Here is a 16,375-nt window from a genome sequence, read left to right on the forward strand (position 1 = left end):
CTTATAGGGGACCTATGAGACATTAGTAACTAAATTGAAATAAAGAGCGCTCATTTTTGGGAAAAGGAATATCTTGGAGAAGGTAACACTCCTCTCCTCGCAGCCATGGCTCGGTCAGAGCCAAAAAATGCTAGGCCCTAGATGTAAGCAAATCAGCAATCAGTGCACCCTTAAAGCAAAGTGACCTGCAATTAAGTAGCCCCAATGAAAGAGACAGATGGGAAACAGGCCTGAACAAGAAGCACCCTTGTACAAGAAATAAAATTACTAGTAAGGCGTGTCCTTGCCAAATAATGTGAGCACCTAAAACCAAGCAGGCTTCAGCCAACGAGCATGACTTGCTCCTTGGGTACAAAATGCTGCACTATGCTTGATTATATCTGGCGCTTCCAGGTGCATCCTTACAGGATAGGTCACGTGACTCAGCTGCTGCTGCTCACTAGGACAACCACACAGGTTCTAACAAGTGTCAGGTACTGGGATAGGTCACGTGACTCAGCTGCCGCTACTCATTAGGGCACCACACAGGCTCTAAAGATAGGTACTCTGCAATGCGGCAGCAAAACAGATTACTCATGAATGCCTTAGGTGCATTAAAATTGAAAACGTATTTCCTCAAACAAAAAATAGAGTTCTTCATTATCTTTGAAATATAAGAAGAAAATGAGAGACTAGATTTCCATATTATACCTAAGGTGATCATATTTCTTATTGATATAGGTGTGATATAGGATGATTCTGAATCATAGGAATAAAAGCAGGAATAGTTGAACCCGCAAACCATAATGCCTCGCATTTTGAGAAGTTCAAGAAAATTTATGGCCATAAAGTCATTTTTTAAATCTGATTCAGTTTTTGGGCCAAAGACATTTGGAAAGCAAGATACCGTGTATCATAAACTATTACCGGCTGCACGTCGTCAACATAAAAATTAGCATGCATTCCAAGATCTTGAATCAAAATCACCAATGGAGACAGAAAATTGTTACACAAAATTGGTGCAAGAACAGAGCCTAAAGGAACCCCAGATTTTTCACAGGAAACACTTTTTCACAGACAGGGTAGTAGATGCCTGGAATGCCCTTCAAAAAGAGGTGGTAGAATTAAAAATGGTGAGCAAATTCAAACATGCATGGGATAGACACGGAGGATGCCTAAATATAAAGAGGATGGAAACACAACATGGCTGATGAGGTATTATTATCTTGGCTAAGAGTAGTAGGAACTGAGGCTGATGCTGGACAGACTTCTACATTCTGTATCCTGCAAATAGCAAAATACCAAAAGAATGTTCGGCAACTCCAGCATTGGGGGAACTGAGGCTGATGCCAGACAGACTTCTACAGTTTGTGTCCTGCAAATGGCAAGAGACTGAAAGAAGACTTTGCATCTCTAGCATTAGAGGAACAGAGACTAATGTTAGACAGATTTCTACAATCTGTCTCCTGAAAATGGCAAGACAGGTGAAATTTTTGCAGCTCGGGGGGCGGGGGGGAGGGGAAGACATCTTGACTGGTAAGTTGAATACTACTACTACTACAACTACTACTTAACATTTCTAGAGCGCTACTAGGGTTACGCAGCGCTGTACAGTTTAACAATGAAGGACAGTCCCTGCTCAAGGAGCTTACAATCTAAAGGACGAAATGTCAAGTTGGGGCAGTCTAGATTTCCTGAGTAGAGGTATGGTGGTTAGGTGCCGAAGGCGACATTGAAGAGGTGGGCTTTGAGTAAGGATTTGAAGATGGACAGGGAGGGGGCCTGGCATATGGGTTCAGGGAGTTTATTCCAAGCATGGGGTGGGGTGAGGCGAGGCAGAAAGGGCGGAGCCTGGAGTTAGTGGTGGAGGAGAAGGGTACTGAAAGGAGGGATCTGTCTTGAGAGCGGAGATTGCGGGTAGGAACATAAGGGGAGATGAGGGTAGAGAGGTAGGGAAGGGCTGCAGATCGAGTACATTTGAAGGTAAGTAGGAGAAGCTTGAACTGTATGCGGTACCTGATCGGAAGCCAGTGAAGTGACTTGAGTAGAGGGGTGATATGAGTATAACGGTCCAGGCGGAAGATAAGACGTGCAGCAGAGTTCTGAACGGACTGAAGGGGGGATAGATGGCTAAGTGGAAGGCCAGTAAGGAGTAGGGTGCAGTAGTCAATACTGCCAGCAATTTGTGGAGTCTTGTTTGGCTGACTGGGGCCTGCACAGAGTGGCGGGCGCAGCTCTGGCCACCTTGTTGGTCTGACTGGATGGACTGTGTGGGTCATTATCTGCCATTTACTGTTACAGATGATAAAGGCACAATCACTTGAAAAATTCTTCCTAAAAAAGTATGATCAAACCAGTTCCAGGCTACTCCTGGAAGGCTGGTTTGCTCAAGTCTAGTGAGAGAGCATTTAGTGGTCTGGTACATCAAATGATGCTGTTGTCTAGGTGGATAATTAACATTTCTTTATAACTGTCCCTTAAAGAAGTAATCTCATCTAATATTCTTACTAGAAGAGTTTCAGTACTATAACCTTTCCTGAAGCCTGTTTGATATGGATGAAAGGTATTAGTCACTTCCCAAATTTGAATTATTGTTGGGCAACTGCTCTCTTCAAAAGTAGTTTCCAGGCTCTGATTTAACAATATTAATTTTCTTTAATAAAGGTCTAACCATCAAGTGTTTCCATAAATCTGGAAACTGCCCCTCTACCAAACTAGAATGTAATATATCCAAAAATACAGGTATCTACTAGATCAAATGCAAAAGCTAAATCTAACAAAATTATCAATCCCCACTTCATACTGTCTTCTTACTATAATGATGTCTAAAACCCAACTGAATATCATCTAGTCCCGCCATTTCTTCCATAAAGTACTGCAGTTCTAAAAACAGCACTTGTTCTAAACCTTTTGCTAAAATGGTAGATTTGTTATTGGTCTGCAATTCTTACAATTCTTACCTAAACCTGGCTTCCTTAGAAGGGAGCTTGTAATTCCCCTCTTCAGCCTACTAGCCTTTCTCATAATTTTCTATTGACTATTGCTTTTAAAAACCACATAGCTTCTCCTGGTAAAGCTTTCCGTAGTCCAGTATAAGGGTCTAAAGAACAGTAAGTGACTGTATTTGGCATTCTGAACCTCCAGATAAAATAGACAAATACCTAAATAACACCCCTGTTTACTAAGCTGTGTGGCAATGCCAGCACAGCCCATTCAAAGTAAATGGGCTGTGTCATCAGCGCACAGCAGCTGCTATTAAACAAGGGGATGTTTTTAATTTAAAGTAAAAAATTTATTTTTTAACCACACCAAACATTCTGAAGATTTTTTTCCTATAATATTCTATTAAAATTTGCAAACAAGGAAGTATTTGTGTGTGATAATATTGAAGATGCCATATCTCTTTCAGCATAATGGGCACAGATTTTCAATAGCTCATCTTATCATTTGCAATGTCCATGGGCACTTTCAGCCAGCATATATTGCAGCCAGTTTTCAGAGAAACTAGCAGCTACGAACTGTATGTGCTAAAAGTGCCTGCATACTTTGCATTTATTTGTATATGCATAAAATGCAGTGTCTGTTTTTAACCCACAGAAATGCCTTATTTCAACCATGCTAAAACTATGTGCTGTATGAAAGCCTATGTACACTTATACTCAAGCAGAGAGGGATAGACCAGTTTACCTAGGACAGTGGATTTAAAAGTTGATCTAAGTATGCTTCTCCAGGCATGGATCCGAATGTAAACAGTGAAACAGAGATTCTCTGTCTCTAGAGTTCTATTTTCTAGATGATCATAGATCTATCTCTGCATCTTTTGTGGTTTTGCATAGTGTTAGCACTAAGTGATAGGCAGTTCAGCTCTCTTGTTATGTGCAGGAATGCCAGTGCTAGAGAAGTGTGTTGAAACTTGGAAATTGAAAGTGATATCCAAAGTGAATGAGAGCATGCCAGTAAATGTTTGAATATACTTGGGTTGGAGCTTGGAGCACTCGTCTAGGTGTAAGAAGTGGAAATTGCATTTTTAGAGGTTGGAAACAGCAGTAAAGCTCACAGAAGTATAACTGGCAATGCTTAGACTCACATTGCTGTATTTTGTTGTTTTTTTTTCCAGCTGGACATCGTGGAATTCATTCCCTCTCTCCTTTACTTTGGATACACAACTCTGATGGTTTTGTCCTTCTGGCTTCTTACTGGCACAATTGGCTTCTATGCAGCATACATGTTCATTCGCAAAATATATGCTGCAGTAAAAATTGATTGACTTAAACAGTGCTGAAAAGAAGTGCAACATTTCAGTGTGTCATCCTGGGACAGACAATAAATTTTCTGCTCAAAGGAATGAAAAACTGGGTGAAGGAGAAATAAACCATATTTTGGAACATAGGTTTTGGCAGACTTCTGGATTAGAAGTGTGGGGGGGGTGACCAAGAAAAAATAATATATATATATACATAATAGACAAATACCACTCTGAAAGAAATATTTGATCATTTTCTTTTTTTAAATTGTGGTTGGGCATGAAAGCAGTAGAAATGTTTAGAAATATGGTTTGACAGTGCCAGAGGTGCTGTCGTTCTTAGTTTTTCACTTGTTCCATGCCTCCCTGAGATCTCTGGCTACGCACAGGTTTTGCCTTCAAAACATGCTAAGAATGCTGTTAAAATGGGGCATGAAATTTTAATGAGACTTGATTTCATGTAGTAGAATTTTTCTGAACACAGTGTAGTGGTGCTATGAAAAGCATAGGACTACAGGTGTGCTAGAAAAGAGTATAGGCTTGGTTGAATTTCTTCCATCTTAATCCTACTAGTGTTCTGATATATTCTGTGGGAATGACAAATCAGATTCACTTTTGTTTGTGACTTGTTCCTGTAGGATTAAAATGACAAATATTCATCTGAAGCAGCAACAGCTATGTTTACAGAGGAAAGTTACTGAAAGCTGAATATACAAATAAATTTTTAACCTGCTGAGCAGCAATATCTGGAATGTCTGTACATGAGGCTTACAAGAAGGTTAGAGAACAGGACATGTTTGATGTCCGTGTCAACATTTTGTACAAAGGGGCATTGTCATTTGAACTCTAGAGAGTAATACATAAGAATGTATTTCATTTCCATTTGGTTTAGTTAAGGAAAGAAATTCAGCTCAGTGTTGATTTTGTGCCAAGAAGACAGCTGATGATCAGCATTCAGACTGCAAATGACAAAAAGTTTAATTTGACAGTGGTGGTGATTTTAATGTTTCTCTTTTCCTCTCCCTTCACCTGTGGTGAATGCTGCAGCTCCAGTTTGAACAAATGTTTAATTAGGGACATGTTTAAAGCAGATGTATATACACCATCTGCATGAAAGACCAACAAAGATATTTTTTAACTTAATTTTGGCCTTTATATCACTATTGCTAACATTACAAAAACGGACTTCAGTGAGCTTGCTTTAATTGCTGAGAGGAGTTTGACTGTCCATGATTGTTTTAATAGAATTCCTTTATTTAAAACAACTTTGACATGAATACTCAGGACCATCCTGATGATAACAGATCAGTTACTGCATAGGTAAATTAAGATATCCTTTGTCCTATGTGTCTCTGACACCTAATTTTATAGTATACCAATTCCAGATGTATCCTTTATTTAAAAAAAAAAAAAAAGGAGCCAAAAACAAGCTTGCATTGTGACTGAATTAAACATTTTTACATGGGGTTTTTTTTTAAGCTCTTACACAACAAAGCAGACAAGCATGAGCAGGAGATAGTGATGAACAGGATTTGGAACATGTACTTAATAGATATAAATATCTGACCCTTTCTCTTATTTTAAGAGATTTGCTTAAATGGTGAACCGAAGAGTTCAGATATAATTGCTTTAGATCTGCTTTAGTCTCTTTTTATTAAAGGTCTCTGTGTCTTTTTGTAAATAAATGTAACATTTGTGGGTTGGGTTTTTTTTTTTTTTGTTCTACCAAGAGAAAAAAATGGCAGTGGTTATTATAAAATGCCTGTAATATTCTCCGAATCATCATTACCCCGAGTAAACTGAAGCACATTAGCAGAGCCAGAATGAAATCCAAGGAAGAAGCTTATGCATCATTTCCATCAAACTGCCTTCTTGGAATCTGACAGTGCCACTAATTTATGGACTTTGCAATTTTTTCTCCGTGGCTGTTTTTATTAGCTCATTTTGTTCTTTTTATTCAAAATGTTGGTAATACTGAATGTACTTTTAAGTAAAATGTATTAAATCAATGGTACCAACAGGGATGGATGACTAAATAAAGACAATATGATTTTCCTTGTGCTTTTTACTTAGTCTCAGAATTGATACATGTTAAACTTTTCAAAACTACCACCATTTAATCTAATCAACCATTCTGAATATGTAATAAATGATAGCATATGTTGATCATTTGCACTGTTTCAATATGAATTTAGAGCATACAGTTATAGAGTAGTGATGTAAGGCTATTTTTTTAAGAATCCGGAGTCTTAAAAAAATAATATAAGTAGCATTAAAACAAAATATCTTCTGCGGTTGTTCTTGGGAACATGGAATAAATTCTTCTAACTATGGTGGTGCGAATAAAAAGTATACATGAAAAAGGAAGGGTGAAATAAAAGACTAAGAGGACACAAGAAAAAACTGCCATACTGGGGAATAGAAAACGCCTTCATGCCCAGATGCACAAGAATGCTAAAGACAAAAATCAATTTACACAGATGACATAATACCAACCCGGACAACACTTTACAAAACCAGAACACTATCAATGATTTTATGGTGAGAATATTAAAAGGAAATTTTAAGACAATCCAGGAACGGAAGACCCTTTGAAGTCAAAATGATGAAAATATGGACACTCGCCAGACAGGCCTTAACAAAGATCTAGGTTTTCTATCACATTATAAACCATAAACGTATACTGCTTTATCAACTTCTTATCACCCATACAGCTCTCCTTGTTTGTCACATAATTCACAACCTGGAGTACCCCTTGCCAGTCAAGTTTTCAGGATAGCCACAATGAATATGCATGAAAAAGATGTGCATATAATGGAGGCAGTGTATGCAAATCAAGTTCATATATATATTTGTTGTAGATATCCTGAAAACCTTACTGGCAAGGGAAACTCTGACCTAACCCACCCTTACCCTCTTCCTGTGAGGCTGTCATTGGAATGCTTGTTTCACTTATACATCCTGATATTTGTAAACATTTGCTCATCTCTGATCTGAAGAAGAAAGTTGGATTTGAACCTTGGTTTCTCTGGTTCTCAGGCTCCTGTTCTAACCATTCAGCTACTCCTCCACAACTGTGATTGAAAAGGGGCACAGCTAGGTCTGGGAAAGAAGGCAGCTGCAAATATGTGACTATCTCTGCAAATAGGTGTAAAAAAATTAGATTTTAATGAATTCTGTTAGAGCAAACAAATTGTAATACAACAGTCCAAGCTCCATCCTTTTATATGAAAGCATAGTTACAGTGCAAATGTAACTTTTTCAAACTGCTTATGGACTCGTTAAATGAAAAATCTGCCATTATTAACATTTTGGATCTACTTTCCCCCGGAGATGGTCACGTATGCACTGAAGATTGTGCCAACTGTTTCTTTGCTGTAGTCTGTGGTTATGATATACTTTAGGGTTTCAAAATTGCTTTCAAAAGGACTTAAGACCAGTTTAATTCAGCAAACATCAAAAATTATGCTTTTTATAAATCTTAAGACAGAAAAGATTTAACACATCCCTCCAGTAAGAGACATCAGTGCTGTTTCAATAACTTTATTGTGAAAAGAATTATAAAATTCCTTCCTGACAATGAAAAATTTTACAATTCAAGCATTATATCTGGTAATTTCCAGAAAAACATAATTCTTAGAATGTTTTCAATATTTCAGAAAGGTTCAAACTATTTACAATTAGGGAGAGGCAAAAATATGTAAACTAATGTCACCTATACCTAAAGGTCCATCAGATAACAGCAATTTATAGTCCAGTAACGAGAACAATGAGGTGTGAGAAGTCCTAAGAGAGAAATTCATACGCTCTAGCTTTATTCTTCTAGATTCCAATTGAAAAGAAAAAAATCATGTTTCAACCCATTTTTTTATTGTGTTAAAATGAGCTCCTAGTAACAGGAATGTTGTACTATACTGACAGGCAATCGTAGAAACCTGGCAGCAGGAAAAAGGAATATGGCCTGCGCTCTAAACTATAATTGCTTTAAAATCCCAATATGAGAAACATGGCAACCCTCATTAAATCGCAGACGATACAATAAACATGAATTAAGAGACATTCAGACTCCCAGCTGGGAGCAGTGTGCGTCACAAAGCATGCACAAGTGCAATGTAGAATTTTCATAACATTTGAACATTTTAAAACAATGTTTTGGCCTCAAAGGAAGCGCTTACAAATGATTGTTTTAGGGGGGGGAGGGGGGGAATGACCTGCTCTTCACTAATTGTTTGGACCATAGACGACCAAGGAGGAGGAATCTGTGATTAGTGACCACTGTTTGATCTCATGGATCTTGCTTATACAGTACAACAACCATTATCCGGACTATCCTCTGCAGGGGGTGGTCTGGATAATCATAAATCCACATAATTGGACATACATTTTTTTTAAAAGGAAGACACAATCAGAGTATTGAACAATGTTGAACAATTGTTTTATTTTCAACAAGAGTTGGCAGAAAACAGGAAGTACGCTGTAATAATTTTGTCTTTCAGTGATAAAACATGCCTTTTTCTCTTTGTTGCCATTTTTAAGCTTAAATAACAAGGATTTTTCCTCTGCTGCATCCCCGCAAGCTTAAAGAGCAAGGATTTTTTTTTTTTTTTTTGCCACGTTCAAGCAAGCTTAAAGAGGCTTTTTTTCTAATGCGTATGGGTCAGGAGGAAAAGGGAAATGCAAGGATTTTCTCTGCTGTGTCCCTGCTCCTGTTCACATCACTCCCTGCAGAAGACTGCACAGATTGGCTGGTAAGGTACAGTACTGTTGGGCAGATAATGGATCCGGCTAATTGAAAATCCAGATGATCAGCGTTTGAATAATCAGATAAACTACACTATCTGGTCTGTAATATATATAAGGCCAGGGATGCAGGGAAGATTCCTATAGCCCTTCTAGAGAAAACAGATGGATATATGTGACTCCTATTAATGAAGTTTGAAGTTTCTGATTTCCTTAGATATTACCTTACGTTTTCCTAAATGGGCACTGGGAAAGTTATGTTGAACTTGAATATTCTTCCTTAGCATCAGCAGCAGATGAATCCAGAATCTGGTGAGCTGTGTCCATCTACCAGCAGGTAGAGATAGAGAATACTGAACTGAAGACAGTGATCCTGGACAGCCAGCCCCTCAGTCAGTATATCTCTATCTCCAGCAGGTGGTGGACAGCTTCGCACTAGCTCCTGGATTCTTCATCCTTGAGGTCCTCCTGGACCAGTTGAGGCAGTGTGTTTGGCCAGTAGGCACCATTCTTGGGGGCATACCTTATTGTTCAGGTCACTGCCACACCTCAGCGTGTCTTTCTCCTCCTAGATGCTATATTTCTGTCTGTCCTTGCGTTCAGCCTTCCTTACCAAAAACTTTTTTTAAATCAGACCGACCTGAGGGAAAACAAAAATGCACAGGCAGACAGTGCAGGGACCTAATGATCCTGCACAGGAGTTGAGTGCAGCACATTGCTAGCTAGTCCCGTCTTGAGAGGATTGTGGCAGAGGAGACCAGCGGTGGTGAGTGACTTATTTTATTTCACTTTTGGGCAGTCAGCTGCTTTGACGCAGGTGCGCAGGGGAGTATGTTTGCTAAAACAGTCAAACGCTGCTCCCGCTGCGGAAAGCAACATTCGTCGGCGGGTCTCTACCTTGCAGGATGCACACAGGACCCTGATAGCTCTGGCAGTATTTCTGTGGTGGAAGCGCTGCTTTCCTGTGCTGATGCGCTGGGAGTGCACGCCATCTTGATTTCTCCCACCGATGCATCAGCTGAGCAGGCTGCAACAAGCTCCCCGATTTTTGATCCTTTGCACCCTGCAGCGCTTCAGGAGCTTTCAGGCGGTTTTATTGTGGGGCCAACTTTGCCTGAGTCGGCAGGGGTAATTCCTGGGTCCTTGCCCTCTGGGGAGTTCCCCCCCCCCCCCCCAGAGTTTGTGCTCCTGTTACACCAGGCCTATCTCTTGAAACATGCTCTTCCTCAGCTTTCTCTGCAGCTGGGAATTCCTGTGGCTGAACCCTCGGAGGTCTTGGGGCAAATTCCCCTTTAAAAGATCCTGCACAAAAGAGGTAACATTTGGCCTCCATGTCTGAGGTGGGGTTGGTGAACCCCATTTCCCCCTCCCCTTCTCTGGTAGCCTGTTCATGGGAGTCTTTGCATCCCTCTCATCTGGATGACTTGGAAGATATGGAAGTCCTTCAAAAGGCACCTGATGACTCCATGGCTGTTTGTATTTTTCATAGAGAGCAGTTGTCCTCTCTTATTTCGGGGGCTTTGGAAGCTCTAAACATTTCTGATCCGGACACATAAGCTGCAGCTTCAGTGAATTTGAAGATGGCAAGTAAGCAGAAACCCTCCCAAGCTTTTCCTGTGCATAAGGCCATTCAGGAGCTTCTTTCAGCTCAGTGGTCTGACCCTCGTGCGGGTTTGAAAGTGGCAAAAGCTATGGCTCATCTCTATCCTGTGGCTCAGGCACAGATGGAACAGTTTGCCATTTCTAAAGTGGACACCCTGGTGGCAGCAGTCACTAAGAAGATCTCTATCCCGCTGGAGGGTGGCATGGCATTGATGGATATGCAAGATAGCCTTACAAGCTTCTATTTGCAGTTCCTATGTAGCCAGCACATGCTTTAGCTGTTGTAGCAGGAACTGGAGCAGGATCACAGTTCCACTTTAGCCGTGGTGGCATCACCACGGTTAGAATCAGGGCTGGCCTATTTGGCAGACTCCTTGGATGAATTGGTACAGGCCTCGGCCAAAGAAATGGTTCTGGCTGTCACAGCCCGTTGTCTGTTGTGTCTGCACCACTGGGCGGCAGATATGATGTCCAAACAGTGCCTCACCAAGTTGCACATTATAAGTAAAGTGCTCTTTGGGGGAGGATCTTGAGAAACTGGTAAAGGATTTGGGTGACTCCAAGTCTCAGCGCCTCCAGGAAGATAAGCCTAAGGTTAGCCTGAGGTCCGGGGGTTCGAGGCCTTGGCTCCAGGAGGCGAGAAGGTACCGCCCGAACTTTCAGTTCCGGGCCCTTCCCTTTGGCCTGGCTATGGCTCCCCCGACCTTCCCCAAGGTTATGGTGGTGATGGCAGCCTTTCTACAGAAGGAGGGGGAATTTGGGTGCATCCCTATCTGGACAATTGGCTGATTAAAGCAGCGTTGGTGCAGGAGAGTCGCCAAGTCACCAGTCAGGTGTTATCCCTGATGCAGTCCCTTAGATGGATTATTAACTTTGTGAACAGTCATCTTGTTCAGACCCAGTCCTTGGAGTATCTGGGCATGCGATTTGACATGGTGCAGGACAAAGGTTTCTTGCCAGAGGTCCAGCGGGAAAAGCTTCAAATGCAGGTTCACAGTCTGTTGGAGGAAGCGAGTCTCGCTTGGGATTATGTTCAGGTACTGGGGTCTATGGCGGCCACTCTGGATGTGGTTCCATGGGCGAGGGTTCATGTGCATCCTCTGCAGCGCTCATTGCTGAGCTGGTGGTCGCCAGTATCTCTGGAGTAACACTGACATCTGCCATGGTTGCCCCAAGCATGGCTTCAGGGCTCCACCTTCCAACGGGTGATGCCTCTGGCCTCCCAGTCGTTGGTGGTGGTAGTGACAGATGCTAGCCTGGCCAGTTGGGGGGGGCGCATTGCCTCCACCAACATGTGCAGGGCTGTTAGACAGGGAAGGAGGCCAGTCAATCGGTTAGAACTGTGTGCTGTGAACAACATTCTTCGTGTCTTTCGGGAGCTATTGACGGCCAAGACAGTTCGAGTTCTTTCGGACAATATGACTGCAGTGCCTTGCATCTATGGGCAGGGTGGCACGTGTAGTGCTGCAGAGGCTCGGAGTCTTCTGGAGTGGGCACAGACTCATCTCTTTTGTCAGTGGCTCACATTGCGGGTCAGCTGAATATTCAGACAGACTTTCTCAGCCACAGTCTCCTGGATCAGGTGGAATGGGAGCTCTTGGATGCAGCGTTTCTCTGGAGTTAACAGAGGTGGGGAATGCTGGAGGTCGACCTCATGGCGACTTGCCAGAACGCCAAGTTCCCCAGTTCTTCAGCAGGTGTCAGGAAGTCGGCTCCGTAGGGTTGAACACTCGTCTGCAGCCCTGGCCAGAGTCGACTCTTCTGTACGTTTTTCCTCCTTGGCCCTTAATAGGGTGGGTTCTGCACAGAATTGGACGGCACTGGGGAATGGTCATTCTGGTTGCACCGGATTGGCCATGGTGCTCTTGATATGCAGACTTGGTCCGTCTTCTAGATGATGCTCCTCTTCGGCTCCCACTGTCTCCCAATCTCTTGCATCAGGGCCCAGTACTGATGGAGGATCGCTCCTGCTTTGGTCTTATGGCCTGGCTCTTGAGAGGTCGAGATTAAGGAAGAAGGGGTATTCGGACACAGTCTTGCTACTCCTCTTCATGCCAGGAAACGATCTACTACTACGGCATATGCTCGGGTGTAGCGTGCTGTTGGCCATCCTGCAGAAGGATTTGGTGTACAACTCTCTGCGAGTTCAGGTGAGCTTGCCTGTTACCATGGGTGAGTGTCAGGCTCCTCCTTGGTAGGGCATTCTGATGTGGTTTTTTTGCGGGGCATTCTTCTCCTATGCCCTCCGATTCGTCATCCGTGCCTGACCTGGAATTTGAATTTGGTTCTTAAATCTCTGCAACGGGCACCATTCGAATGCTTGCGCAAGGCTTCTGACAAAGGGGTGTGTGTGTGTGGCCTCTGCACACCAGATTTATGAGATTGCGTCATTGTGCCGGGACCCTTTTCTCCAGTTTTCAGAATCTGGGGTTATGTTGCTTATGGTTCTCTCTTTTTTTGCCTTTTTCCAGAGAAGATTACCCAGAAGGTTTTGAAAGGCTTTGGTTTATGGATGTGTGGAGGGTCCTCCTCCGTTATTTGCAGATGTCTAATGACTTTTGGTGTTTGGATCATCTTTTCATGCTGCTTTTGGGCAGTGTCCAAGGTGACTGTTGCGCGTTGGCTCAAAGAAGCGATTTCGTCAGCCTATATTTTAGAGGGCTGGACTCCCCTCCTGCGCTGCAGGCTCATTCCACATGAGCGCAGGCAGCCTCATGGGTAGAGATGGGTGTTTTTTCTGTCCTGAGGAAATTTGTCGGGTGGCCACTTGGGCTTCATTACATACGTTTTCTAAGCATTACAGATTGAATGTGGCCGCTTGGGCAGATGCCGAGTTTAGTGAGGAATCTGCCATCTTTAGGGGACTGTTTTGGTACATCCCACCAGTTTCTAGATTCATCTGCTGCTGACGCTAAGGAAAGTAAAATTGTCTTACCTGATAATTTTCTTTCCTTTAGTTACAGCAGATGAATCCAGGATCCCTCCCCTTCAGCCACACTTTTTTGTTTGTTAGTTAATGGGGGTCTCTTTTGTCTGTGGCTTTCTCAGGTTGTTTTTAAAAAAACAAAGTAAAGAGAACACACATGTTCTTCAGACAAAGTTTGTGATTTTCTACATTTGTGAGGAAGGCTTTCAGTGTGTTCCTTCTGGTTCTGCTTTGTGATGCGACATTTACTGACTGAGGGGCTGGCCATCCAGGATCACTGTCTTCAGTTCAATATTTTCTATCTCCACCTGCTGGTAAACAGACACAACCTACCAGTTTCTGAATTCATCTGCTGCGACTAAAGGAAAGAAAATGATAAGGTAAGACATAATTTTACCATAGCACAATCTTGTTAATTACAGCAATGTTTCAATTTGAAAATGAATTCTCTTTCTTTTTTAAAGCATGTCATTCATTCAGTGAATTAACTGATTGTCAAGCTGGTTACTATATAGTTTAGAACTGATTCTGCTCAGAGACTAAAGATTTAATTAGGTTAATTTGTCAGCTATAAAGTTTCATGACTCATCTGCTGTTAAGAATGTGCCATTTGAAGCTTGGACATGATGAGCTTTTGTACTATATTCGTTAACCTTTGTGATTTCAATTGCAGCATGTTCATTAATCTTGTGATTGCAATTGGATAATTTTATAATTCCAGATAAGACTGAGGAAATCCATCATCAATTTCATCTCTAAAATTGACCAGTTCTGTGGTAGTATGACTGAATGATTGTATCACAACCTTGTCAAATATAACCCTGGCTATATTAAGGACAGAGTCTGCTTTTGTTTTGAGACCTGTTATGTATTCGGTGATTTCACTGATTGCTACGATCAGTAGTACTCTGTTCAATAATGTTTTACTCAGAACCTGGAAGATTTCACTAAGTCCAGTTCCCTGGGAGAAAATTTCATGACTCGCCTGTTGGTCAAACTATTATTAGTAACTTTGATAAGATGACTATTTGTACTATGTTTGGTCTTGCAATTTAAGTTGAAACATTTGGATGATATTGGAGAAGTACATTATTAGTTTTATATCTTAAGTTGAATGTAATTATATGTCTTTATTTTTCTCTCTTTTGTGTTTCTCCATTCCTTTAAAATGAGGAGATAACTGTTCTGTTTTTACAGTATTAAGTAGTAGTTTTGGATTATGTTCTCACTCAATTTGGGTACTGGCATCTCTTGAGATTTATATAGTTGATATCTGCATGTGATTGACTGATAGCATTCACTTTGCATAACCTGCACTTTATGTATTTTTATCTGGGAAGGGGGGAGAAATTGTGGGGTGTGGGGTTGGGAGTCTCACGGTTACCTCAGTCCATTATGAGGACTAAGAAAAGTAGGGGTGTTCAGGAAGGGACGTGTTGGGTGGGAAAGGGTGGTACAGGGTGGGAAAAGGGAGACAGCAGGGTAGGGAGATAGATAAAATTTCCTGTGGGTTGAACACAGTTTCAATTGCTCTTTCACACAGCTATTGGGGAGTACAAAGAAGTTTGGACTTTGAGCCTAATGAACTGAACTGATAAAATCTGCATAAACATTAGTAGGCACTTTAACCGATGCTTAAGAAGGATGCCTGATTTAGATCGGGAGGCGCTGATTTGAAATGCTTTGAAATAAGGCTGTGAAACAATTGTATAGCTGATGCATTGTATCAGAAAGTGAATGTAGAAGTAAAACAGTTGATTAATTGTTAAGGCAATATACAAGGGCACTGTGAGCTATGTGTGAATGAGGCGGGAGAATGTGAGTTTCGAGGTCAAATGTGTTAGGCATGTGTAATATAATAAAGAAATAAGCTTAAGATACTTAAGGTGTAAGGAGTACTTTATGTAATTAGCATTAAATTTTAACTAACAAATAGAATACTCCAGAAAACAAACCTATGCAGTTGAGCATTACAACTGGCAGCATGGCGACCGAGTGGAATCTGCATTTCCTTGTCATCAAGCAGATGAAGCCATTACGTATGGGTTGTGTCCATCAACCAGCAGGGGGAGATAGAGAGCACTCAACTTTTCACAGTGCCTCATGGCCAGCCAGCTCCACTGCCTCTTCAGTATTCTCTATCTCCCCAAGCAGGGTGGCTGCAGCTTCTTCGAGTTCCATCAAAAATCTGCCTGGGGGTGGCTCCTGGCTTGCCAGTTGTTAGCCAGGGTGTTAGAGGCTATAGCAGCTTCACTTTGAAGGCACATAGGTTAGCCCTTTCCCTGCCTTACCCATACCCCCGTGGATGTGGACATATTAGCTTGCTTTTCCCTGTCCTTTCCCACTCAGTGGATGCAGGCACATTGGTTCGCCTTTCCCTGCCTTTCCCACTCATCTGAGCCTCCAGAGTTCTTATTACCTCTGCTTTCCTCACAGCATTAAAAAAAAAAAAAAAAAATGGAACAGGCGTTTTCCTTTGATTCTTCTATGGGACCGGAGCTGTGATACTTGGTCCGGTGAGGTAAGAGTGGTTTCTAACTCCTCCGGGGTGGGCCCACGATCAGGGCGTTTTTGGCGCGAAACCGCCATTTTGAATTTTCCCGCCGTTTTCAGCGATGGCTGCAGAGAATGTAAAGCGCTGTTCCCGGTGTGGCAAGCGCAAATCAGCAGCAGGGCTCTGTAAATCGTGCTGTACAGGTGTAAGAGCCGGCCCGAGCATGGCGAGCGATGATTCTTACCGCTCAGAACTGGCAGTGGACGCCATTTTGAATTCTCCGCATGGCGCAGCCTCCGTAGAGACGGAGAGCCCTGAGCCCGGGGGGGGGGGGGGAGAACCTCGAATTGAGGCTATTCAGGGAGCGGCTAGCCCCGGACGGGATCTGGGT

General features: G+C 42.2%; 1 protein-coding gene across 2 annotated transcripts in view; it reads left to right on the forward strand.

Annotated features, from left to right (window-relative positions):
* TM9SF4 (transmembrane 9 superfamily member 4) overlaps nt 1–6,277 on the forward strand; it is a 324,536-nt gene extending 318,259 nt beyond the window's left edge. For both annotated transcript variants that reach the window (XM_030211308.1, XM_030211309.1), the window contains one exon: nt 4,097–6,277. In XM_030211308.1, the coding sequence (XP_030067168.1) occupies nt 4,097–4,246 (150 nt within the window). In that variant the 3' untranslated portion in view covers nt 4,247–6,277. The remainder of the gene's footprint in view (nt 1–4,096) is intronic.
* Nucleotides 6,278–16,375: the final 10,098 nt, after the last annotated feature.

Source organism: Microcaecilia unicolor, chromosome 8 (assembly GCF_901765095.1).
Source record: "Microcaecilia unicolor chromosome 8, aMicUni1.1, whole genome shotgun sequence".
NCBI lineage: Eukaryota > Metazoa > Chordata > Amphibia > Gymnophiona > Siphonopidae > Microcaecilia > Microcaecilia unicolor.